Here is a 27414-nt window from a genome sequence, read left to right as displayed (position 1 = left end):
CAGGCCAGAAGCCGGTGTTGAGTGGGGCTGCGGCAGGGGGGATCCTGGCTGGCAAAGGGCCAGCAGTGGGAACCCCAGAGCAGGGGTGGTCTGAGTGGCTCAGCCCGCCCCCGCTCTGGGGTTTCGGCTGCCGGCTCCTGCCAGCCGGGGTCTCAGCCCGCTGCCAGACTGGGGTTCCTTCACCCAGGCCAGCAGTGGTGCTGAGTGAGACCGGCAGTGGGACCCCGGCTGGCAGAAGCTGGCGGCGGAAACCCCAGAGAGGCAGCGGGCTGAGCAGCTCAGCCCACGCCGCTTGCCATCAATAATCAGCTCATGTGCCACCTTTGGCATGTGTGCCGTAGGTTGACGACCCCTGTCCTAGCCGTTGATGATAAAGCAGTGTTGCTTTTTCTGTGCAATATGCTTTCTCCTGAAACCCAGTTATGAGAGCAATATACGGATTTTTGCTGTGGGCAGAGCTGAAGGAAGAAAAGAGGTGAATTATATGAGGGTAAGAAAAGGCAGTTCAGAGCAAAGACAGGTGAAAACTCTACTGCTCCCACTTTGACACTGCTTTAGGTGGGAGCATGCCTGTGTATAAGGAAATGGCAAAGAGCTCAGATTCTTATATAAGACCCACTGTTGCACAGAAAAAAGAAACTTAATTCAAAATCAGCCCCTGGAAGTACGGTGTCATTGAAGTGCAGTGTAATTCTGTTACTACAAGTATAATCTAAAGCCAGTTCTATTGAGTAAAACTGTGGTAATATAAAGGTTTAATTCCTTCATCACAAATTGTTGGTATATCCCTCAGACCATCTTTAGAAACAGGGCCGGTTCTACTGTTTTGGCCGCCCCAAGCAGCGTGCCGAATTGCCGCTGCTGACGGCAGGGGCAGTCCATGTGCCGTTAGGGTGGCACGCGTGTTTCTGCAGCGGCGGCAATTCGGCGGCAGCTTCTGTCTTCAGCCGGAAAACAGAAGCTGCGCCGCCGCGGACAGCTGAACATAGAAGCTGCTGCTGAATTGCCGCCGCCGTGGGAATGTGCAAGCCGCCCTAATAGCACAGGGACTGCCCCCGCCATCCGCGGTGGCAATTCAGCATGCTGCTTGGGGGCAAAAACACACGGACTGCTGCCCCTTGCAAATTGCCGCCCCAAGCACCTGCTTGGAATTCTGGTGCCTGGAGCCGACCCTGCTTAGAAATATGGTACTGACACAAAAATAGATAATAAAAAGCAAGCTGGGATCGCAGTAGTCCTGAAAACTTGCCCTTGACTCCCAGTCTCTTGGTGTCCTCTGCGTCCAGTATGCTTGATACTTACTCATGGGAGAGAGAGCTTGCTGTGTTGTTCACCAGTGACCCTTGCAGATGAGAGAAAGATGCTATTACCCAATTCTAAGGAAGCTCCATCCATGCCTTTTGCCAGAAAGAGGGTAGTTCTGTTGTGTGCCTACACTGGTGTGAAGATGGGGAGTAAATGCGAGCTCTGGAAAAAATGCAGATCTTCCCGGAGCAGAAGGTATAGAAGGATATTTGAATGTCATCTATTGTAGTTTAGTGTGACTGACTCACTGTGTTAAAGGCACATTGGCAATATGATTGTAATTTCACATTTCCTAGTTAGTATGTTGAAGTTTTATGGGTTCTGAGTACGATGGAACCTTGGGAGAGTTGAGCTATCGTGTCTCAATCAATTTTCTTGATTGGGAAGGCAAAGTGATCAAAGTCCATCTCACTTTGGAGCTTTGATATGCATTCCTTAGCCTGCTTTCATGTTAGTGACATCATCCACAGTAGCAGCAGAATCACAGAAATCTGAGGGTTTAAGTTCAGGCCAGAAGCCTTTCTGTTCACCTTTGAAATGGATATATTTCGAATTTTTAAATCTACTTAATTCTATTAAGGGTTCGGATCTCAATCAATTTTCTATAATAGTTTTTTTAAAGAGCATTTCTGTTGACCGTAGACTTCTGCATTCTTCTGTTTGGATCAGCAGACTACTCCATATCAGTAGTGCTATTTTCGGAGGCTGTGTTGATCCCAAAAGGTGCTATAGATGTTGTGATAACTTGAAAATCCCTTACAAGTTCTAGAAGACTGATAGCTGTTATAAAGAAGCTATTGATCGTGTAGAGGTGGCTCGGTTTCTGTTTGTTATTAATGAGTTGAACAGGATTGCCCAGTAGAGACTTACAGCCTGTCTGTTCAGAAGTCTGTTCTTTTAATTTAAAAAAATCCTATATCATTGTGGGAGGAGGGGAAGGTGTAGGAATCTCACTCTTCTCTTACGACAGTAAACAACGATTTCTGAGTAGCAGTCAGAGAAGAATACCAGCATAAAGGTTTGCTAAATTGTCCCAAGTCATTAAAGGACAAATCCTGTCCTTATTCAAGTAAATGATAAAAGTCCCATTAACTTCACTGGGAGCATGATTTTGTCACGAGGTCTGGAAAACAACCTAGGTGCTCCTAAAAGGATGTTACCTTGAAAAATTCCTGTGGATGGTCTTGTTAGTTGCATAATATTGTGATAGTCCCTGTAGGTAGCACCCTTATTGTTGAGGGTAAATTGATGAAGTAAAGCTTGTACTGATGCTCTGCAATGTAAAGTTTTACAAGTAACTGAACAAAAAACAACTGAAACAAAAGAACAAGAACAACAACAAACAAAATAAAACCTTGTATTTTGAAATATCCTAAACATGAAGCTTGAAAAATCCACTCACCTGGGATGAGTATGAAACTTTCCTGGGCAAATGCTATTAATTTCTTCAGAATCAAATGTTTCATTAAAAAAAAAATCTCTAGCCCTCATGATTGTGTCTTTGGTTACCTGGCAGCACAAGTCTCTTTTAGCCTGGCTAGAAGGCTTAGTGCTCAGACTAGCAGGTGCTAGGTAAATTACCCAAATCCTGCCTAAATATGACTGCCTGTCATTTCTTTAATTGATCACTAGCCGCTACTGAAGTTTTTCATCTTTTCCGTACTATTTACATGTGTCATTTACTTGTGGTTTTGATATCTTGTGGCAGTGAGTTCCAAGAGTGTATTAAGAATTTAAAAGGGGTTAGACAAAAATGTGAACAATAAGAACATATACACAGTTATATAAGGAAAGATTAAAAAAATTACAAGGGATGCTTCAGAGTATAAGCCAACCTCTGACTTCCTGAGGTTAGGCAGAAACTCCCCCGATGGGCATGTTACTCCATAATTATCCATTTTGTGGTTTTTTGCACCTTCCTCTGAAGCATCTGGTAGGATACTGAAATAGAGGAAACATTAGTCTGATCTGTTATCACAGTTTCTCTGTTTCTGTCTACAAGTTCTGTACCATGAAATGAAAATCTGATGATGAAAAAGGAACATTTATCTCACGAATACTTCCTGTTTTCTGTACCAGGATTTTTTAACAATAATTAATTGACTTAGAACATACTTGTTTTAGCAGCAAAGAGTCCAGTGTCACCTTATAGACTAACAGACGTATTGGAGCATGAGCTTTCTTGGGTGAATACCCACTTCGTCGGATGCATGTATTCACCCACGAAAGCTCATGCTCCAATACGTCTGTTAGTCTATAAGGTGCCACAGGACTCTTTGCTGCTTTGACAGATCCAGACTAACACGGCTACCCCTCTGATACTTGATACTTGTTTTAAAATCTCTTTGAACTAGTTAGCTGTTACTATTTTTAAACCAAGTAACTATTATGTAATTATTGTCCACCACCGATAGAATCCTGTGTATGTCTATCCTTTGTTAGTAGTTTTGTGTTACAGTTTAGATAACTTTAAAAAAAATAGTGAATGATGTTATAATGCTGAAAATAAATGACTGGCTATTTCTTTGTGTATTTTCTACTGAACAGCACTGCCCTTTAAAAGGCATATATGAAACAACTTTCGGAAGTACTAAATAAATAAGGGATTAAGTACCCACAGACTGGTAGACATGTGGGAATTCAGATGAAAAAAACATATTCCCTTATTGCTTTTTCTTAATTAACACTCTATTTTTTTAACAAATCCTGGCACTGGTTAGGACATGTCCAGAATCCATTCCATTTTAACTCTTAATTAAAAAACATTTTATATTGATCCAGTGCTTGGGTTAGTAGAGCAAGAGACCAATTTTAATTAAACACTTACCCAAACTAGCATCCATTTACAAGAATGACAGCTCCTGACAGTTATTAAGCACGATGGAGTTCTCCTACCTTGTAACCTCAGCAGCTAAATTTGTCGAAATTAGTAATCAGGTTTCAGTTTTAGTATTAAGCTGTTTATGTGAATCTGTTTCCTTATCTAACTGAGGATGTTAATCTCTTTGCATTTGAGCAGATGATAAAAAGAATGGATCTGGGCTGTTGTGGTCTCTGTTCTGGTTACTCTGTGTTTAATACAAACAAAAGATTAGTAAGCTATATAGATACAAAGATACTATCTGTGGGCCACAGCTAGTTTCCAGCAAGGGTAGCTATAAATGCAGTATGAAATATGAGTGCATGAGACTCCCTGTACAGGACACTTGTGGGCTCCTTTTAAGAGAGACATTTAATGAACACTGTTCATAAAAACGTTCTAAAATTGTTATTCTACAGAGGACTTCAGAGCTACTTCTTCCTTAGTTTCTGCCAATCAAGGGCAAATAGGAGGATAGTTTAGAAACACTGCATGCTTTGCAGCTCCCGTTTATATCAGTTTTAGACTTTCTTGGCAGAAATCATTGATAATTGTGCTAGGGCTGTTGGCCAGGGAAGTTAACTGTCAGCTAGGACAAATTTCTCTCAGCTTTTGAGGAGAGAGGTAAGTAACCCACCCACTGAGATATTATGCGATAGACCCAGATGGTTTTGATTTCATATGCCACAATGTATAAATGAGACTGGAAACCCCTGATTTAGAAGATTTATACATGATATTTAAAAGCAATTATTTCCTTTCTTTGTAGCTGGTTGCTTCAGATGAGTAAGAGCAAGCATAGTTGTTTTTCAGATCACATTGTTATTTTAAGAACCTGTCATCTTGCCTGGAGCTATGACAGTGAGAAACGTGCTAGTGAGTGACAGGACATTGTGGGCAATAGTGATGACATTTCTGAGATGAGAAATACTATATTAGCTGCCCCATTGTTACCAGCTCAGCCCCTTTATTTGCTGCTGTGTATGTCGTTAACACCCAGAGTCTGTCTCAGATTGTGCTACAGTTGTTGCCAGCCTCAGTGCAAAAATGGAAGCAGTTAATTCAACAAATACTTCGCAGGACAAATGCTTTGTTAGAACTCATGACAAATCTGTTACTCTCACTGAGGTATATGAGATGGTCACTATCAAATTTATTTAATTTTTAGCAGTAGCAAAGAACAGTTTCTGGGTATTTTCTTTGTGGTGCAAGTTCAACTTTTGTTGAAATTCTCAAAATATTTCAGTGTTTTGTGGTTTTATTGGGCAAGCACTAGGGGCTGTGGGAGAGCCGTGCATTTCACAATTGAAATATGGACCAGCAGTAAAAGAATCTGATATGTATCTTAATGCTCTTTAGCTCCTCTGCCACCATCCACTGAAAGCACTGCAACAAGACCCCAATGAAGATGCACTACATGAAAGTTTTAGATGGGTCTTTTTGCAATAAAAATCTGCCAAAAGAACTTGAAACAAAAGTGGAAATGGCTTTCCTCCCCGGGAGTGAGAAAAGGGTTCATTGCTACTGACTGCGCTTGATGATGGCAACTTCACACGCAGAATCTTTTGTACTTTTTAGTTTAGAGGGGCTCCAGAAGAACAGAAAATACAGAATTTGGTTTCTGTGAAAACATTGTGGTCCTAATGCTGTGAATATCCTTTTCGATACAAAGCAAGGGAATGGTTGTCCAAAAAAATCTGGCCAAGATGTGACTACAATGTATAATTCTACCTTTCATGAGTTACCACACCTTTTAAAAAGCTGCGTGTGAATATTGCCTACACTATCCTATTCCCACACTATCCAGTTTATCCCCAGCTAAGTGGAATTTGCAACCTCGTCTCATCTGAGACTTAGGGTATGTCTACACTACGAAATTAGGTTGAATTTATAGAAGTCGATTTTTTAGAAATCGATTTTATACAGTTGATTGTGTGTGTCCCCACTCAAGACCATTAAGACCATTAACTTGGCGGAGTGTGTCCACAGTACCAAGGCTAGTGTCGACTTCCGGAGCGTTGCACTGTGGTAGCTATCCCACAGTTCCCGCAGTCTCTGCCACCCATTGGAATCCTGGGTTGAGCTCCCAATGCTTGATGGTGCAAAAACATTTTCACGGGTGGTTCTGGTAGACATGTGGTTCTGGTAGACATGTCATCAGCCCCATTCCCCCCCATGAAAGCAATGGCAGACAATCGTTTTGAGCCTTATTTCCAGGTTACCTGTGCAGACACTATACCACGGCAAGCATGGAGCCCGCTCGGCTCACCATCACTGTACATCTCCTGGGTGCTGCCAGACGTGGTACTGCATTGCTACACAGCAGCAACTCATTGCCTTTTGGCAGCAGATGGTACATTACGACTGGTAGCCATCGTCGTCATCTCCTGGGTGCTCTTTTAGCCAACCTCAGTGAGGTTGGTCAGGGGCACTTGGGCAGACATGGGTGCTCCTAGCAGACCTCGTTGAGGTCTGTCAGGGGCACCTGGACATAAATGGGAGTGACTCCAGGTCATTCTCTTTTTAAGTTTAGTCTCATGGAGATTCAGTCCTGCCTGCAGTCATACTGCACTGTCTTCTGGCGAGCAGCCAGGAGACGAGGATGACTAGCAGTCGTACTGCACCGTCTTCTGGCGAGCAGCCAGGAGACGAGGATGACTAGCAGTCGTACTGCACCATCTGCTACCAGCCTAAGATGTATAAGTTTGATGGAGTGGATCTAAACAAGAAAGAGTCCAGATTTGTTTTGTATTCATTTGTATTCATTTGCTCCCCACTCCTTCCTTCCCTCCCTGAATGTGAGAGGAGGGATAGCTTAGTGATTTGAGCATTAACCTGCTAAACCCAGGGTTTTGAGTTCAATCTTTGAGGGGGCCATTCTGTGTGACAGTTGTGTGTGTTTCTCCTTGATACAAACCCACCCTCTTTGTTGATTTTAATTCCCCGTAAACCAAGTTGCCCCTCCCTGCATCAGAGCAATGGCAGACAATCGTTTCACGCCTTTTTTCAGCGCAGACACGCTGCTCAGCACGGCAAGCATAGCACGGCAAGCATGGAGCCTGCTCAGATCACCGTGGTAGTTATGAGCACTGTAAACACCACGCGCATTATTCTGCAGTATATGCAGAACCAGAACCTGCAAAAGCAAAACCAGGCGACGGAAGTGTGGTGATGAGAGTGATCAGGACATGGACATAGACTTCTCTCAAAGTATGGGCCCCGGCAATGTGGACATCATGGCAGCCAGACACCAGGGTGGTTAGCAGAGTACAGGAGGGCATGGTGAGCATCAGAGAAGCTTTGAAAACCAGTTTCATGATTGGCCAGGCTACGGTGTGAAAGTTCTGTTTGTTTCTGCTTGATGACCCCCCCAAACCCTTCCTTGGTTCACTCTACTTCCCTGTAAGCTAACCACCCTCCTCTCCCCCCTTCAATCACTGCTTGCAGAGACAATAAAGTCATTGTTGCTTCACATTCATGCATTCTTTATTAATTCATCACACAAGTAGGGGGATAACTGCCAAGATAGCCCGGCTAGCTCAGCTGGTTAGAGCGTGGTGCTGATAACGCCAAGGTCATGGGTTCATGCCCCATGCTGGCCACTCCGTGTGCGGGATGGAGAGGTTGGCTTCTGCCGGGGGGAGGGATAGTTTAGTGGTTTGAGCATTGGCCTGTTAAACCCAGGGTTGTGAGTTCAATCCTTGAGGGGGCCATTTGGGGATTGGTCCTGCTTTGAGCAGGGGGTTGGACTAGATGATCTCTTGAGGTCCCTTCCAACCCTAATAATCTATGATTCTATGAGGGGTGGGGGAGGAGGGAAGGACAAGGCCACACTGCACTTCAAAACTTATTGAATGCCAGCCTTCTGTTGCTTGGGCAGTCCTCTGGGGTGGAGTGGTTGAGTGCCCAGAGGGGACCCACGCCCCCACTGCGTTCCTGGGCGTCTAGGTGAGGAGGCTATGGAACTTCGGGAGGAGGGTGGTTGGTTACACAGGGGCTGCAGCGGCGGTCTGTGCTCCTGCTGCCTTTTCTGCAGCTCAACCATACGCCGGAGCATATCAGTTCGATCCTCCAGTAGCCTCAGCATTGCATCCTGCCTCCTCTCATCACGCTGCCACCACCACTCCTCTTGCTCTAGCCATCTGTCCTCGCATTCATTTTGTGCTTTCCTGTACTCTGACATTGTCTGCCTCCACACATTCTGCTGGGCTCTTTCAGTGTGGGACAACTGCATGAACTCAGAGAACATTTCATCGCAAGTGCATTTTTTTCACCTTCTTATCTGCCCTAGCGTCTGGGACGGAGATGATAGGGGGAGCATTGAAACATTTGCTGCTGCGGAAGGAAAAAAAGGGAGAGTTGGGTTGAGCATTTAAAATGGGTTGGCCATTTAAAAGGAGGGGCTGCGGTTTTTGGGTCAACGTGCAGCACAAACCCTAGTAACTCCCCCTCACACCCAATTCTCTGGGATGATCGCTTCACCCCTCCTCCCACCATGTGGCTAACAGCAGGGATGGTTTCTTTTTAGCCACAGGCACACAGCCCAGCAGGAACAGCCACCTCTCAATGTCCCCTTAATAAAATTCCCCTATTTCAACCAGGTGACCATGAATGATATCACTCTCCTGAGGATAACACAGAGATAAAGAACGGATGTTGCTTGACTGCATTCCAGTAGCTTTACTAGCCACGAATACATCCCAAGTCTTCAGGGCAAATTAATCATTAAACACGCTTGCTTTTAAACCATGTATTATATTTACAAAGGTAAACTCACCAGAGGTGCCTTCTCCGCCTTTAAGGTCCGGGAGCCCAGGTTGGGAGGGTAATATCTCCAGGGTGATAAACAGTTCCTGGCTGTCGGGGAGAATGGTTTCTCTGCTTACCTATCTTCAACCTCCTCCTCCTCATCATCTTCCTTGTCCCCTTGCAGGAGTCCACGTACGGGGGTGGGGTAGTTGTAGGGGCACCCGCTAGAATGGCATGCAGCTCATGATAGAAGCAGCATGTCTGGGGGTCTGACCCGGAGCAGACGTTTGCCTCTTTGGTTTTTTGGTAGGCTTATCTGAGCGCCTTAAGTTTCATGCGGCACTGCCGCGGGTCCCTGTTATAGCCTTTGTCTTTCATGCCCTTGGAGATTTTTTCAAGTATTTTGGCATTTCGCCTTTTGGAACAGAGTTCTGATAGCACGGATTCATCTCTCCATACAGTGATCAGATCCAGTACCTCCCGTTCAGTCCATGCTGGAGCTCTTTTGTGATTCTGGGACTCCATGGTCACCTCTGCTGATGAGCTCTGCATGGTCACCTGCGCTCATCAGCTTGCCACGCTGGCCAAACAGGAAATGAGATTCAAAAGTTTGCGGGGCTTTTCCTGTCTACCTGGCCAGTGCATCTGAGTTGAGAGCGCTGTCCAGAGCAGTCACTATGGAGCACTCTGGGATAGCTCCCAGAGGGCAATACCATCGAATTGCGACCCCACTACCCTCACACTACCCCAAATTTGACCCAGCAAGGTCAATTTCAGCACTAATCCCCTCATCGGGGAAGGACTAGAAATCGATTTTAAGAGCCCTTTAAGTCGGAAAAAAGGCTTCGTCATGTGGATGGGTGCAGGGTTAAATCGATGTAACGGTGCTAAATTTGACCTAAACTCGTAGTGTAGACCAGGGCTTAGAAACAAAACACTAATGTAGGGTCCCAATTCAAACCATTATCTTACAAGATCAGATGTTTGTGAGGGTGTGGAGACATTTTTATGATTTGCACTTATGGCAGTGGAGACATAGCCTATGTCTATGGCTCTTGCTATTTGTGTCATATTAAAATTAAATTTATTATTTGGAGCAGGACTGTCTGTTTTATTTTGTGAGGTACTATCATGTTTCTGGGTGTTCAAAATGTTATATCTCCCAAAGAAGAAAAAAATTCCTAAAAAACCACTCTCAGCTGAAGCAAAGTGCAAAATGTTAGCAGAGAATCAGAGATAGATGTTGAAAATTTCTTTTTGATTAGTCTTGTGTTTATCCTGTACTTTATCTCTATAGCAGATCATTTGTGTACAGAAGGCAAAGCATCACTTACATTGATGGTTTAATGAGAATGTTGTGTGGGTGTGGTTTTGTTTTAAAATTACAATACATGTTTTACTTGTTTTGGAGATGCAACAACATAATCAAAGCAACATCTGGGACATTAGTCAGATATTTGGATGAACTGGATGAATAGTGCTATAATAAAACTATTGCTGCGTGTCATTAATTGTACCCTCAGGCATACAGGCAACATGAAACTTCCATGTGAATTATATCACGAAGGGTATGTCTACACTACGAAATTAGGTCGATTTAATATGTAGATTTTTTAGAAATCAATTTGATACTGTCGATTGTGTGTGTCCCCACTTAAGACCATTAAGTCAGTGGAGTGCATCCACAGTACCGAGGCTAGCATCGACTTTCGGAGCATTGCATTGTGGGTAGCTATCCCACAGTTCCCGCAGTCTCCGCCGCCCATTGAAATTCTGGGTTGAGCTCCCAATGCCTGATGGGGCAAAAACTTTGTCGCGGGTGGTTCTGGGTACATGTCGTCAGCCCCTCCCCTTCTCCCCCCAGTGAAAGCAACGGCAGACAATTGTTTTGCGCCTTTTTTCCAGGGTCCCATCCACTGGACCTGCTCAGCCCACTGCCTGCCTGGATGATCGGAACTGCAGGCAGGCAATGGGCTGAGCAGGGCCGGCAGATGGAGCCCCAGACCGGCAGCAAGGTGAGCAAGGCTCCGTCCGCTGGCTTCTGCCAGCTGGGGTCCCGCTCAGCTGGCAAACCTCAGTGAGGTCGATCGGGGGTGCCTGGACAGACATGGCTATCCTCCTCTTAGAGCACCGAATGGGAGTGACTCCAGGTCATTCTCTTCTTTAAGTTTCATCTCATGGTGATTTGATCCTGCCTGGAATATCATGCAGCTTCTGCCTCAGGCTGCTCTCCCAGCTGGCAGGACCGCGCGGTCGCACCTACCCCAGCCTGCCCCTTGCTCCCATTGCTCATAAAGCCTGGACAGTAGTAAGGAGCAGTTCAACTTGTGGAATGACAAATCCAGAACAAAGGATTGCACTCTATGGGCCATGTTAAGATTATTTCAGAGTCCTAGATAGCATTAGTCCCTATAAAAAGCTTCATGAAAATTTTTCCCCGCCCCCAACAAAAATGTTAATTTATCAGAGTAGCTGAAAGAGTAAGGAACCCGGGACTATAACTTAGAGAGAGCTTCCATATTATTTGACTCATAATTGATATAATTAAAAGTAAAATTTCACAGCGCGGTCTGTTCTTCTGACTAAGGAGAGGAGTCAGAAAAAGGAACAGCCACCTGTTTCCACCAGCTTTTGAACCAGGGATGTTTTGTGTGTTAGGAGAACATGATAACCACTACACTACGGGGCTTCTCTTTTTTGCCACAGACTTTGCTGAATGCACAGGAATGTTTTCTCTAGCTACAGAAGCTACCTAATGCAATGTCTATATCTATGGCCTTCCTGCTCACAAAGCGGTCATGCCCCCGCCCAAGGTTGACACAGTGACCTGGCTCAGGCAGAATCGCTAGTGAGGCATGATATTTTTGCCATAAAGCTAACACAGCAATTCTTTCCTGGCCTCTGCCACTGAATGCCTCCATGCATTACGCTGTGCCCTATCAGTGCGGGAGGACTGCATGAGCTCGGAAAACATATCATCGCGAGTGCAGTTTTTTCGCCTTCTAATCTGCGATAACTTCAGGGACAGAGATGATAGGGGGAATGTAGAAACATTCTAGGGGCACTGCATGGTCACCAGTGCTGCTGAGTTTGCGACGTTGGCCAAAACAGGAAATGAAATTCAGAAGTTCCCAGGCTTTTCCTGTGTACCTGGCTAGTGCATCTGAGTTCAAAGTGCTGTCCAGAGCAGTCACAATGGAGCACTCTGGGATAGCTCCTGGAGGCCAATACCATCGAATTGCGTCCACACTACCCCAAATTCAACCCAGCGGTGTCGATTTCAGCGCTAATCCCCTCGTGGGGGAGGAGTACAGAAATCGATTTTAAGAGCCCTTTAAGTTGACAAAAATGGCTTCGTCGTGTGGACGGGTGCAGGGTTAAATCGATCTAACGCTGCTAAATTCGACCTAAACTCATAGTGTAGACCAGGGCTAGGTTACTCATGGTACCCAGTTGCTCATAACATATCTTTAGAGTTTATGGCTGAGGAGCTTAATTCTTCACATAGAGTGTGAGGGCTAGGCAGGGAGCTGTTTGCAACTCCCTGATTCAGAAATACCCAGCTCCAGCACAAGTTAGAGCTACACAGGTGCAATGCTAACCTCATGATTGGCATACGATCTCTCAGGAACCTTACACCAGTGGAGGATTAGGTGAAGCAGTTTTTCTCCAGGTTTGTGGGGTTGGGTTTTTTTGGTTTTTTTTTTTAGTAGTCTCTAGCTGTTATAGTTGTGAAGTTAACTTTTCAAAACATGAGCTAAAATGCAACTGATGTGATGTCTTCCTAAGCTTTCAGAGAACTTGAAATGAAAGCTCTGAGGTGTGAACGGAACCATTCATTTCAGTGAGTTCCAGTTCAGATGTTGATGATATTTTCTTTTCGTGTCTACAGTAACTGTTTCACTGCTTTTCAAAGCATGTAGGAAAGGAGAGTAGGTATCATTAAGATCTACAAAATAAAAAATATAAAGACATAGATCAAATTGTATTTTAAAGACCTTTAATTAAAATTCTAAAATATTGGTAGACTTTTAACAATGCCAGGATGGCTTGAACGGAGGTGCAGTTGGTTTCATTTCCTGAAAGGAAGCTTTCAAATCTTTGGAAAACATTGTCTTAAGCCTCATTCCTATGATGTCATCTAAAATCCTCCATGGAATTACAACCTTGTTATCTGCAAGTTGAGTATTATTATTCCTTTTCAGTATGTTAATAAGGCAGGGACCGCTGTCTTACAGAGAAAATGTCCGTTTCAAATTACCCTTGGTGGTTTTCTTCTTAACACTCTCAGGGCCCAGAATTTTATCATGTAACAGTTTGTTTGGCTTTTTTAAAGGTAACTGTTCTAATTTTCCTCTTTTATCAGTTTTACACTGATGTAACTCTATTGATTTCAGTAAAATTACTGCTGATTCACACTGGTTTAAGTGGGAGAAGAATAAGGCCCAACATTTTCAGCACATTTGAAAATATACAGTGTCAGTAAAGGACAAGCAGCGATCTATACATGTTTTATTTAATGCACATTAAGCCTACACCAAAGTGGTTACAATTCCATGCACTTCAGTGCCTCTAGCTCCAGAATATCACATGATCTGAATACTGCATTAGTTATACTGTGTTTTGCGACAAAAGATACTTGGATTTTAAATATTCAGTAAAGAAATTAAACTTGCCTTTATTTTTTTCTAGGCATACTCTGTTTATGATGAAGACATTGGCTATTGTCAGGGACAGTCCTTCCTTGCTGCGGTATTGCTGCTGCATGTGAGTAAATTACAAAGTGAAAGCTCTGATATGATGAAGCTGAAGCAGTTTTTTAAAATGTAGTACCGTAACTTGGTGTCCGTCAAATATTCACCAGTGCTAGTTTTTCTGTCTGTTCATCTTTTTCTTCCCTGTGGAATCCTTTTTGCCTGATGCCAAGAGACAGTACATGTGGCTTATTTCTACAAATGTGTGGTTCATCTACAAATAAGAATATGAACTACTCAAATATGAAATTGCAGAGCTACTAACTGTAGTAGGTAACCTATTGCTTAAATCAGCCTCTGTACCAGATGACTGGGGAATAGCTAATGTAACTCCAATTTTTAAAAAAGTCTCCAGAGGTGATCCCAGCAATTACAGACCAGTCAGCCTAACTTCAGTACGAGGCAAATTGGTTGAAACTACAGTAAAGAACACATTTTTCAGACACGTAGATGAACGTGATATGTTGGGGAAGAGTCAACACAGCTTTTGTAAAGGGAAATCATGCCTTGCCAAGCAATTAGAATTCTTTGGTGGTGTCAACAAGCACGTGGACAAGGGTGACCCAGTGGATATAGTATACCTGGACTTTCAGAAAGCCTTTCACAAGATCCCTCCCCAAAGGATCTGAAGCAAAGTAAGCAGTCATGGGATAAGAGGGAAGGCCCTCTCATGGCTCAGTAACTGGTTAAAAAATAGGAAACAATGGCAAGGAATAAATGGTCATTTTTCACAATGGAAAGCGGTAAATAGCAGGGTTCCCTAGGGATCTATACTGGGACCAGTGCTGTTCAACATATTCATAAATAGGACCCTACCAAATTCACAATTCATTTTGCTTAATTTCACGGTCATAGGATTTTAAAAATCATAAATTTCATGATTTCAGATATTTAAATCAGATATTGGAACTCTAGGGGTCCTGATCCAAAAAGGAGTTGAGGGGTTGTCACAAGATTATTGTAGAGGAGCTTTGCAGTACTGCTACCCTTACTTCTGCACTGCTGCTACCAGCAGTGCGGCTGTCAGAGCTGGGCAGGTGGAGAGTGGCAGCTGTTGGCTGGGAGCCCAGCTCTGAAGGCAGAGCCACTGCCAGCAGCAGCGCAGAAGTAAGGATGGCATGGTATGGTATTGTCACCTTTACTTCTGCGCTGCTGCCTTCAGAACTGGGTCCTTGGTCTGCAGCCGTCACACTCTGGTCACGCAGCTCTGAAGGCAGCAGTGCAGAAGTAAGGGTGGCATAGTATGGTATTGCCATCCTTACTTCTGCACAGCTGCTGGTGGGGCGCTGCCCTCAGAGCTGGGCGCCGGCCAACAGCCAACGCTCTCCGCTTTCCGGCTGCCCAGCTCTGAAGGCAGTGCAGAAGTAAGGGTGGCAATACTGCAACTTCCCTAAAATAACCTTGTGACCCCCCTGCAACTCCCTTTTGGGTCAGGACCCCCAATTTGAGAAATGCTGGTCTCACCTGTGAAATCATTATAGTATAGAATAAAAGCACACTAAAGACCAGATTTCATGGAGAGAGACCAGATTTCACAGTCGTTATGCTTTTTTCATGGCAGTGAATTTGGTAGGGCCCCAATCATAAATGATCTGGAAAGAGGGGTGAAAAGTGAGGTGGCAAAGTTTGCAGACAATACGAAATTACTCAAGATCATTAAGTCCAAAGCTGTCAGTGAAGAGTTACAAAGGGTACATGGGTACGTCACAGGATCCCACTAAGCTGGGTGTCTAGGCAACAAAATAGCAGATGAAATTCAATGTTAGTAAATGAACAATAATGTTCATTGCCAAATATAATCCCACCTATACATACAAAATGTTGGGGGTCTAAATTAGCTGTTACCAGTCAAGAATGATCTTGGCTAGTTCTCTGAAAACATCTGCTCAATGTGCAGTGGCAGTCAAAAAAGCTAACATGAAGTTAGGAATTATTAGGAAATGGATAGACAATAAAACAGAAGATGATATAATACCACAATATAAATCCATGGTACCTCCACACTTGAATACTTTGTGCAGTTCAGGTCATCCCATCTCAAAAAAGTTATATTAGAATTGGAAAAGGTGCAGAGAAGGGCAACAGAAATGATTAGGGGTATGGAACAGCTTCTATATGAGGACAGATTAAAAAGATTGGGACTGTTCAATTTAGGAGAGAGATAATTAGTGGGGGGTGGGGGCTATGATAGAGGTGTATAAAATCATGAATGATGTGGTGAAAGTGAATAAGGAAGTGTTAGTTATCCCTTCACACAATACAAACTGGGGTCATCCAATGAATTAATAGGCAGCAGGTTTAAAACAAACAGAAGTACTTCTTCACACAACACACAGTCAACCTGGAGAACTTTTTGCTGGGGGATGTTGTGAAGGCCAAAAGTATGACTGTGGGCTCAAAAAAGAATTAGATAGGTCCATCAATGGCTATTAGCTAAGATAGTCATGGATGCAACCCCTGCTCTGAGAGTCCCTAGCCTCTGAAGCTGGGACTGGATAACGGGAATTGAACACAGGATAATTGCCCTGTTCTGTTCATTTCCCTCTGAAGATTCTGGCACCAGCCACTGTCAGAAGACAGGATACTGGGCTAGATAGGTGGACCGTTGGTCTGACCCATTATAGCCATTCTTATGTTCTTAAGAAACCATTAGGTCAGGAATAATTAGCTTCTATTATAACAAAACCTATTATATATTTTGTAGTGGTCAGTTTTTATTTGATGGTAAAGGATACTTTTTTGAATAGTTTGCCAAATCCTGAAGTTTTTAATGGATTTTCATTTCATTTTTAACCTGGTTCTCACCAGGCAAACTCTTATTGAAGTTAGTGGGAGCTTGTCTGAGAGTGGGATTCTCACCCAAATGGATCATAAGTGCCATTGACTTTCAATATGTCTTGTGCTCCCAAGTCACTTGAGCAGTTTTGAAATCTCCTCATGAGCAAAAACTGAATAACGGATTTGACCCATTCATTGAAAGACATACTTGATTGTTAATTTGTATTGTCATCTTTAATTTCCAAGATACTAGCATAGTTGAAAAATATTAGATATTTACAAGCTGCTAAACAAATGTATTGATACATCTATGGAGTTAAGAAATGGGATATTGTGAAGAGCATTTTTAAAAAAACAGTTATGCAGGCTATTGCTTGTTTTCAGTGCCAGGCTTTTGTTGGTAACATCACATTAATCACTCTCAGAAGTTATTTCCATTTAGAGTATGGTTCTTTAGAAGACCTCTAAAGATTTATCCCTCACACGGACAGCCCAAGAGGAAAGAAGTTACTAAGTAAGATGTCTAAAAGAAAAATTCAGACGGTTTCAGGCATAAGTATTATCTTCTTAAAATACAACTATGACGTCTTGAAGATCTAAGGAGCTGATACCCAATAAGAGCATTGTGGAGAGATGATAGTCTCTTTATAGACACAATTGAAACTAGAACGACATTATCACACCCCGCCACCTCACCTCCATATATTCCAGAATCAAACATGCCATCAGATATTTTACATGGCATTTCTTACCCAACAGTAGACTTTTTTTTAAAGTTTGGTTCAGATAAGATAAGCTATTTGTAGAGACACAAGTGTTCAAAAAATGAATAAGCTGCCAAATTCCAAATATGATGAATTATCGTTTGTCTCCCCTTATCTCCAAATGTGTGATGTTACATTGGCATTACTGTGTAAAATTGCCTTTGAGTGTTTTTAGAGTTTGTGATTAAATTTGAAAGGTATTTCTAGGGACCACCAAATGTCAACTACACCCATTTTAATATGCCTATATAATACATACATTCCTAATAAGAAATGAAACTGAAATGATCAGAGAAGGGGAGGAAGCAAATTCTCTCTGATGTCGCTTAGGAGCTCCGGTGGGGGAGAGGAAGAAGATCACATCCTTCAAGCTCCTAGCTCCCCCAGATTGTCCATTCCCAACCAATCCAATGTCCTGAATGCTTACTGACTCTGTTCTGAACCTCTCTAAGGGTACGTCTACACTACGGGATTATTCCGAATTTACATAAACCGGTTTTGTAAAACAGATTGTATAAAGTCGATTGCACGTGGCCACACAACGCACAGTAATTCGGCGGTGTGCGTCCATGGTCCGAGGCTAGCGTTGATTTCTGGAGTGTTGCACTGTGGGTAGGTATCCCGAAGCTATCCCATAGTTCCTGCAGTCTCCCCCGCCCCTTGGAATTCTGGGTTGACATCCCAGTGCCTGATGGGGCAAAAATCATTGTCGCGGGTGGTTCTGGGTACAGCCTCACCCCTCCCTCCGTGAAAGCAGCAGACAACCGTTTCGTGCCTTTTTTCCTGGGTGAACTGTGCAGACGCCATAGCACAGCAAGCATGGACCCTGCTCAGCTCAATACCGCAATCGTGGACGTTTTAAACACCTCGTGCATTCTCGTGCAGTCTATGGTGAACCAGGACCTGCAAAGCCAGGCGAGGAGGAGGCGGCTACGGCAGTGCGGCGATGAGAGTGATGAGGACATGGACACAGAATTCTCTCAAACCGCGGGCCCCTGCGCTTTGGAGATCCTGCTGGTAATGGGGCAGGTTCTAGCCATTGAACGCCAATTTTGGGCCCGGGAAACAAGCACAGACTGGTGGGACCGCATTGTGTTGCAGGTGTGGGACAATTCGCAGTGGCTGCGAAACTTTCGCATGCGTAAGGGCACTTTCATGGAACTTTGTGACTTGCTTTCCCCTGCCCTGAAACGCCATAATACCAAGATGAGAGCAGCCCTCACAGTGGAGAAGCGAGTGGCAATAGCCCTCTGGAAGCTTGCAACGCCAGACAGCTACCAGTCAGTCGGGAATCAATTTGGAGTTGGAAAATCTACTGTGGGGGCTGCTGTGATGCAAGTAGCCAAAGCAATCATTAAGCTGCTGCTACGAAAGGTTGTTACTCTGGGAAATGTGCAGGCCATAGTGGATGGCTTTGCTGCAATGGGATTCCCTAACTGTGGGGGGGTGATAGATGGAACCCATATCCCTATCTTGGCACCGGAGCACCAGGGCACCCAGTACGTAAACCGCAAGGGGTACTTTTCCATGGTGCTGCAAGCACTGGTGGATCACAAGGGACGTTTCACCAACATCCACGTGGGATGGCCAGGGAGGGTTCATGATACTCGCGTCTTCAGAAGCACTACTCTGTTTAAACGGCTGCAGCAAGGGACTTACTTTCCAGACCAGAAAATAACAGTTGGGGATGTTGAAATGCCTGTAATTATCCTGGGGGACCCAGCCTACCCCTTGATGCCATGGCTCATGAAGCCATACACAGGCAGCCTGGACAGTGGTCAGGAGCTGTTCAACTACAGGCTGAGCAAGTGCAGAATGGTGGTAGAATGTGCCTTTGGCTGTTTAAAGGCACGCTGGCGCACATTACTGACTCGCTCAGACCTCAGCCAAACCAATGTCCCCTATGTTATTGCTGCTTGCTGTGTTCTCCACAATCTCTGTGAGAGTAAGGGGGAGACCTTTATGGCGGGGTGGGAGGCTGAGGCAAATCACCTGGCCGCTGATTACACGCAGCCAGACACCAGGGAGATTAGAAGAGCACACCAGGAAGCGGTGCACATCAGAGAAGCTTTGAAAACGAGCTTCATCACTGGCCAGGGTAGGGTGTGACTGCTGTGTTTGTTGATGAACACCCACCCCCCTTGATTGACTCATTCCCTGCAAGCAACCCACCCTCCCCCTTCGATTACAGCTTGCTTATGGAAATAAAGTCACTATAGTTTAAAAATCATGTATTCTTTATTAATTCATTATAAAAAGAGGGAGAGAACTGAGAAGGTAGCCTGGGTGTGGCTTGGGAGGAGGACAGGAGGGATGGAAAAGCCCACTAAAAAAATTTCACAGTAATGACAGCCTTCTGGTTGGGCTGTCCACGGGGATGGAGTGGGCGGGTGCACGGAGCCTCCCGCCACGCGTTCTTACACGTCTGGGTGAGGAGGATGTGGAACATGGTGAGGGATGAGGGTGGTTATACAGGGGCTGCAGCGGCACTCTGTGATCCTGCTGCCGTTCCTGAAGCTCCACCAGACGCCAGAGCATGTCAGTTTGATCACGCAGCAGCCCCAGAGTTGCATCCCGCCACCACTGATCTTCCTGCCGCCACCTCTGATCTTCCTGCCGATCTTCCTGCCACCACCTCTCATCTCGGGTGTCCTTCCTGTCCTCACGTTCACTGGCATCTTTCCTGTAATTTGATACCACCTCCTTCCATTCATTCAGATGAGCTCTTTCCTTGCGGGTTACTTCCATTATATCTGAGAACATCTCATCTCGCGTCTTCTTTTTCCTCCGCTTTATCTGAGCTAGCCTTTGGGATGGAGTAGGGAGGCTTGAAAAATTTGCAGCTGCATGAGGGAGGGAAAAAAGGGAGATACGTATTTAAAAAATACATTTTACAGAACAATGGTTATACTCTTTCACAGTGAACAGCACTATTCACCTTACATAGCACATGTGATTTCACTACAAGGTCGCATTTTTCATCTTAATATTGTGTGCCTGTGGCTCTGGTGTTACAGATCTCACAGACACAGGTCCGGGCATCAGAATTCAGCTTGCATGCGGCCATGGTAAGCCACTGTCTTTGGGCTTCAGCAGTGCTTTACCCCTCCCCCCACCGCATGGCTGGTACCATGAAAGCTCACTGCTAATCACGCCCCTTCCCCCCCTACCTCATGGCTGTTAGCTGGGAAGATCCCTGCTAACCAAACGCAAAAAAGCTCATCGCTATTTCACTCCTCCCCTCCCCCTGCTTGGCTAGGTGCAGGAAAGGAATTTTTTTTAAGCTGCAGTCCACGAACCCAGTAGGAAAATGGCCATCTCTGTCCCCTTAATTAAATTCCTGATTTTCAGCCAGGTTCCCCTGAACGATATCACTCTGCTGAGGATAACACAGCGAGATAAAGAACGGATGTTTCTTGAATGCCAGCAATCACCGGGACCATACACAACTATGCTTTGCCATGCAATGATACCCGATTACTTGCTACATCCATGGCATGGTAAAGTGTCCTACCATGGTGGATGGAACAAGGCTGCCTTGCCCAGAAACCTTCTGCAAAGGCTTTTGGAGTACCTCCAGGAGCGCTTCATGGAGATGTCCCTGGAGGATTTCCGCTCAATCCCCAGACATGTTAACAAACTTTTCTAAGTAACTTTACTGGCTGCGAATGCATCCCAAGTCCTCAGGGCAAATCAATCATTAAAAAACGCTTGCTTAAAAAAACAATGTTTGATATTTACAAAGGTACACTCACCAGAGGTCCCTTCCATGGCTTCATTGTCTGGGATAGTTGCTTGGGAGGGCTGGGAGGGTAATTCCGTCTGGGTCAGAAAAAGCTCCTGGCTGTTGGGGCTAACGGAGTGCTGTGTGCTCTCTGCAAGGTCGTCCTCGTCACCTTCCTCATCGTAATCTTCCCCGTCTGCATAATCCTCAGCCATGGCTGAGATTACAACCCCCACCTCGGAATCCACGGACAGGGGTGGGGTAGTTGTGGCGCAGCCCCCTAAAATTGCATGCAGCTCAGCGTAGAAGCGGCATGTTTTTGGCCCTGCACCGGACCTTCCGTTTGCTTCTTTTGTTTTCTGATAGGCTTGTCTGAGCTCCTTAACTTTCACTCTGCACTGCACTGAGTCCCTGCTGTGGCCTTTTTCCATCATAGCCTTGGAAATTCTTTCAAATACTTTTTCATTTTGTCTTTTGGAACGCAGTTCTGTTAGCACTGAATCCTCTCCCCATATAGCGATCAGATCCAGTACCTCCCGTGTAGTCCACGCTGGAGCTCTTTTTCGATTCTCAGGAGACTGCATTGTTACCTGTGCAGATGAGCTGTGCGTGGTCACCTGTGCTGATGAGCTCTCCACGCTGGGCAAGCAGGAAATGAATTTCAAAAGTTCGCGGGGCTTTTCCTGTGTACCTGGCCAGTGCATCCGAGTTCAGAATGCTGTCCAGAGCGGTCACAGTGGTGCACTGTGGGATACCGCCCGGAGGCCAATACCGTCGATTTGCGGCCACACTAACCCTAATCCGATATGGTAATACCGATATTAGCGCTACTCCTCTCGTTGGGGAGGAGTACAAAAACCGGTTTAAAGAGCCCTTTATATCGATATAAAGGGCCTCGTGGTGTGGACGGGTGCGGCATTAAATCGGTTTAATGCTGCTAAAATCGGTTTAAAAGCCTAGTGTAGACCAGGCCTAAGCCTTGTTAATCTCTACATGGTCCCATGGTCCCCAGGCCTTTTGTATTCTTCTGGGATAGGGGATGCTTTTTCCTTCCCCTGAGTTGTCTTCTAGGGGTGGCTGGGTAGCCTGAACCTCCATCTTGAGTCTTCATAGTTCTTCTGGAGAAATCCCCACCAAAATATGAGCAGAGATTTCCCAGTCACAGGGGACCATTTGTCTCCAGCTGTTGTGATTTTACCACAGATCTTGCAATATTTTGTGTGCTTCTTGAAGCCCAGCTCTTGCATTCATGTGAATATGTGAGAATCTTAGTTCTCATTATTAACAAATTGGTAAGTTTTTAGCAATCATGGTTGGAAAAGGGGCTCAAAAAACAAAGCAAATTAAAAGAAACCAAAATTTATTTTTTTAAATTTCATTGGCTTAATAACAACATAAATTTTGGGGATTGATTCATGATTTTGGACTCTTGGGATTGATAATACTGGGGAAATCCTTATCCCCTAAGAGTGAAGTCTCCATGGCCTTCTCTGTAAAAGACTTGGCCTCACAACAAACTCTCAATCCCTCCCTACTCCCTGTAGGTATGTCTTCATTGCAAAAAAAGGTCTATTCTTAACTTGGCTTAAAATACCAGTGAATACACAGCAATTTGGCATTTAACCTGGGTTTGCAGCTTGAGTTCAACCCCAGGTTCCCTTAGAGGTTTAAACTTCACCTGCTAACCCAAGTTAAAACCTGAGTTACTATGTTTTCCCTGCTATTTTAACCTGAGTTAAGAACACACTTTTTTTTTTTTTTTTTTTTGCAGTGCTGACACACCATATGTGTTGGATGGGGATGAATGTGTGTGTGCATGCACATGTCTGGGTGAACATGCACATGTGTGTAAACATAATTTCCTTGTTAGCATATGAACAAGTAAAATAAGTTTACATTTATGTTTTAGAAAGAACAGACCCAAGTCCCCAAGCTCTTCATGCAGGAGAAAGCTATTAATTTCTCTTCTTAACCCATAGGGGTTCATCTTTTCAGATAAAATTGTGGCAAGAGATGTGAGATCTCTTAACAGCTTATTATGTCTGATCTTAGTCTGCACAGACACCTGGCAGCTGGGCTGGCAGTTCTTGAGGTTCAACAGCTACTTTCATGTAAACTGGCTAAAGAGAAAGGACTCAGCACCAGTTTTGGCCTAGAGGCAAGGCGTGATCTTAGTCTGGGCACTAAAAAGTGAAACCTTAGAAGTCAATAAAAAGGGACTGAAATTCTCTTTGAAGAAAACTATTCAGCTTTTATCCACTGCTGACATTTGTCTAGAGAGAGATTCTGCGTGCAAGCGGAAATAGTAAAAGGTCAAGAGTTGTCACTCAGATATTCAGAAGTAGTTTCTGCTCATTGGCACTTATGTGGTATTTGCAGAAGTAAGACATTCTTGTGATTAAAGTCCTGATTTGTGTCTGCAATAGCTTCCGCTCACACATACCCTGTTACGGTATCCCCTGAAGTCAGGGATACTGTCAAGGGAAGTTATGATGACACAAGACTTCTCACAACCTCCCCTCCCATTAGGGCATGCAGCCAGCCAGCACAACTCCAAAAGTGAGGTTGGCTGATTTAGTGAAGCCCCTAAGTGGGTCTTGAGTAGAGCCCCAGCAGGGATTAAAGCGTTCAGTATCATTTGGATGAGGAGGTATGGACATGGTGTAGCAGGGCTTCTGAGGGAGTCATGCTGCTTGGAGAGGTCTCAGAATGGTCACATGTTTGGAGGGCCAAGCTCATTGTTGCGTCCTCAGTCATGGAAAACCTGACCCGGGACTGCTTAATGCACCTGAAAGTTGGCTGTAATTTTCCCTTTCTGCATTTTTTCCCATGAGGGCCTGATATAGCCTAGAATTTTTGAGAAGTGTTTTTCTAATGTCCAGTTGACAAAGACTGTTTTGATGACAATTTGTTTTTTACTGTGGTTTTCTAGATGAGAATTATGTACCAGCTAAGCTAAATATTCTCATTTACCTTTGTAGTGGGAATGCTAATGGCAGTTGTGCATTTACAGCCCCAAGCATTGAATTGAGACTAGAATACTGTTTACACTGTGTTTGAATAAGGTTCTGAAGAAAGATCCTAACACTGTTTCAAATCAGTATAGACAAGGCCTAACTAATGTTTTCCTCAAGGAGAATAAATTATTCCCCCAAGATTTTTTGGTACCTAATAGAACTGAATAAACAAAAACATTTGTTTTTTATTTCAAGCTTTCTAATGTTTTAAATAATAAAATTTCAGAAAATTTCAAAATTAAAAGTAATTTTGAATTTTAAAAAATTGAAACATTTAGATTTTTTTCAGAATCTCTTACCATCCCTTGGGCAAAGGGAATTTTGAAATGTTACAGCTATGATATTTCAAATCTCTGCATTGTCATTCAAAGACTCTTTGTGTATTTCTCCTTGCAGATGCCAGAGGAGCAGGCCTTTTGTGTGCTGGTGAAGATCATGTATGACTATGGCTTGCGAGACCTCTACAAAAATAACTTTGAAGATCTTCACTGCAAATTTTACCAACTAGAGAAACTAATGCAGGTAGGACCAGGATCAAGAACTCTTGTCCTTTCATACGTGGTAATGTTGAGTGGGGAAGAGGTAAACTATTCTCTTACAGCTTTAGAAAAATACAACTTTCTCCTTTCAGGAGTGTATTGGACCAAATTCTTGAATCCTAAGAGCCCCAAATTGAAGGACATTTAAGATCTGAAGCCAAACATTGTGGTTGGGTCTGTGTCTGTTTTCTTTTGGCTTCCATATACTTACTCTTGCAAACTTTTTTGATTCAAAGAGAGGATATTTATGGTCTTCTCTCCCCTTCTCTTTTTATTTGTTAAATTGATGTGACTACAGTAGAACTTCTGAGTTCTAACAGAATATGAGAATATTATGGTATAGGATTGTCTTAGTTTATATGACTTGCATTATGAGTTAAGATATTATACAAGCTGGGACAATTCTATGAATATGAAAAATAAGGCCACCACAGATCATTTTGCAGGCCATGGGTCATCTTATTGTGACTCAATATGCATCTAGTTTTTCCTCACATTTTAATTTTTCATATTAAAAGCAGTTTAACTCTGACTAAACCATTACAAGTTTTATACGCTGGTGTCCTGACTAATAAGCCATTATTAACAGTCCATTAAGATTTGACCTCTGGTGCAGTTACAATAATGGAAGCTTGCTGTTGGATTCAGTTAACCAGAGTAAAAATACAACTGTTCTGCAAAATTTCCTTTCTGAGATTTAAAAACTAAAATACAATCTTGGGCACACAACCCCTTTGAACTCGCTTTCCAGGATGACAATTTGTGTATGTTTACAATTTACTGATACTTTTCAATAAAGTGTTATGTGGTGCTACATTAAAAAAAATACATTAATTTGTCCTCAGTATGTTTTTTTCAATATTTGTACCAAACAGCTACAATGAATTTTATCAAGTAAATGTATTTGTAATGACCAATTTATATAATCTACAATTGACGTTACTACATACCTCGTAGTTGGTGTATACTGCATTCCTGGCCTGTGGAACTTGCCTCGTTGTCTGATTGTTAATGTTTTTTAGTTTTCTGCTGATCTTTCATGATCCCTGAGGCTGATTTAAACTCCCTGCTCCAATGTCCATAATTTCATTGTTTTCCCAGAATAAACCATTTAGAACAAAAGCATTAACAATTTTTTAAAATAGATAGTTACACACGTTATACATGGTACAACTACTCTACCTTTCCATATTTAATGTCCTATAATTTCTCTCTCTAATCCCATAGTATAGTATTGATTTGATTTTGCTTTTAATAACTAGCATGATAGAATCTGTGGTGGGTAACACAGAGAAGCCGCCAAAAATTGAAGGTGAAATCCTGTCCCCACTGAAGTCTGTGGCAAAATGCCCATTGGCTTTAATGGAGCCAGGATTTCACTTTCCTCTTTTCTCAAACCTCCAATAACCTTGCTGGCAGTGTGTTTCTGAAGCTGGAGGATCCTTGGGTGCCATTTAAGCATTTCCCCCCTCCCCCTTTTTTTTTTCTTACTCTAGGAGCAGCTACCTGATTTATATAGCCATTTTGCAGACTTGAACCTGGAAGCTCATATGTATGCATCCCAGTGGTTTCTCACCCTCTTTACTGCCAAGTTCCCACTCTGCATGGTCTTCCACATCATTGATTTACTACTCTGTGAGGTAAAATGACACCGTCTTTGAATAAGAAAAAATGCTTTTTGTCCAAAAAATGTTGTTAATTTTCCTTTTTTACCTCATTTTGTTGGAAGATTTAGTCATTTTTTGCTCAGTTTCTATCAGATTAATTTCTAAATGAATGCTGAATGTGTTAAACTGAAGATGCTAGCAAGGCACCTTGCTCTTTATAAATGTAGTTTTGCACTAGCTGCAAGTGATTAATTTTTTCAGGATGGACTTTTAAATAAGTGTAAGTTCAGTTAGTTAGCCATTTAATTTTTTTAATGGATAGTTCATCCAAGTTTAATAAATCTGGCTTCTGGCAACCAACCAATTGCTCAGATAAGACTGCTGTGGTAGAACTTTACTTTGTTTCCCCAGATCAGAGCATCCAAAGACAGGGTGAATATTACTTGTTGTTTCTGATAGCCTGGTATTTCACAGATAGTGGAGAATTACCAGACAGTTCTGTACATTAAACTCTTAGGTCTGACGGTTAGAAAATAATCAAGCACTGCCTTTCTCCAGAGAACAGAGTTGCAGTTTCTTGGGGCATGTCTACACTATAAACTTGAGTCGACCTATGTTAGATCAGCTTACAGCCACTGCAGTAATTACTGCGGTAGTTCATGTCCACACGGTTCTTCTTCTGTTGATGGTACGCATCCTCACCAGGTGCACTTCCACCGACTTAAGAAGGGCAGTGGCGAGGGGGGCTGACAGCAAGGGCGCTCAGCACCGCATGCATCTCCCCACTGGTAGTCCACTACTCGCCAGAAGCTTGGCAGCCCCTCCCTACTGGGAACAAGGCAGACATACCCAGCTTCTCAGCTCCCCGCTGGGAATGGGGAGGTTGCACCAGGCTTCTCAGCTCCCCTCCAGGAGCCTGACTGCCCCACCAGGCTCCTATGTATCAGAGGGGTAGCCGTGTTAGTCTGGATCTGTAAAGGCAGCAAAGAGTCCTGTGGCACCTTATAGACTAACAGACGTATTGGAGCATGAGCTTTCGTGGGTGAATACCCACTTCGTCGGATGCCCTTGGTTTACTGCTGGGAGCATGGCAGCAAACCAGACTCCAGGTGCTGAGCTCCCAGCCGGGTGCCGCTGGTGCAGCTGAGCTCCCAGTGGGGAGCGGGGAGCTGAGAGTCCGGGGCTCAGGGTCAGGGACAGCTGAGCTCCCAGTGGGGAGCGGGGAGCTGAGAGTCTGGGGGTCAGGGTCTGGTGCAGCTGAGCTCCCAGTGGGGAGCGGGGAGCTGAGAGTCCGGGGGTCAGGGTCGGGGACAGCTG

At 43.9% G+C, this 27414-nt stretch overlaps 1 protein-coding gene and 1 non-coding gene across 4 annotated transcripts in view; both read left to right on the top strand.

The window, feature by feature from the left end:
* Nucleotides 1-27414, top strand: part of RABGAP1L (RAB GTPase activating protein 1 like) — a 541073-nt gene that overhangs the window by 335089 nt on the left and 178570 nt on the right. For all 3 annotated transcript variants that reach the window (XM_045026098.1, XM_045026099.1, XR_006581397.1), the window contains exons 15-17: nt 13607-13681; nt 24348-24473; nt 25987-26130. In XM_045026098.1, the coding sequence (XP_044882033.1) occupies nt 13607-13681; nt 24348-24473; nt 25987-26130 (345 nt within the window). The remainder of the gene's footprint in view (nt 1-13606; nt 13682-24347; nt 24474-25986; nt 26131-27414) is intronic.
* On the top strand, nt 7694-7767 carry TRNAI-GAU. Its single transcript has one exon. It is a non-coding gene; the product is annotated as a tRNA-Ile (tRNA).

Source organism: Mauremys mutica, chromosome 8, assembly GCF_020497125.1.
Source record: "Mauremys mutica isolate MM-2020 ecotype Southern chromosome 8, ASM2049712v1, whole genome shotgun sequence".
Taxonomy (NCBI): domain Eukaryota; kingdom Metazoa; phylum Chordata; order Testudines; family Geoemydidae; genus Mauremys; species Mauremys mutica.
The sequence above is the reverse complement of the archived record's forward strand: the minus strand, read 5'-3'. Positions and strand labels throughout refer to the sequence as shown.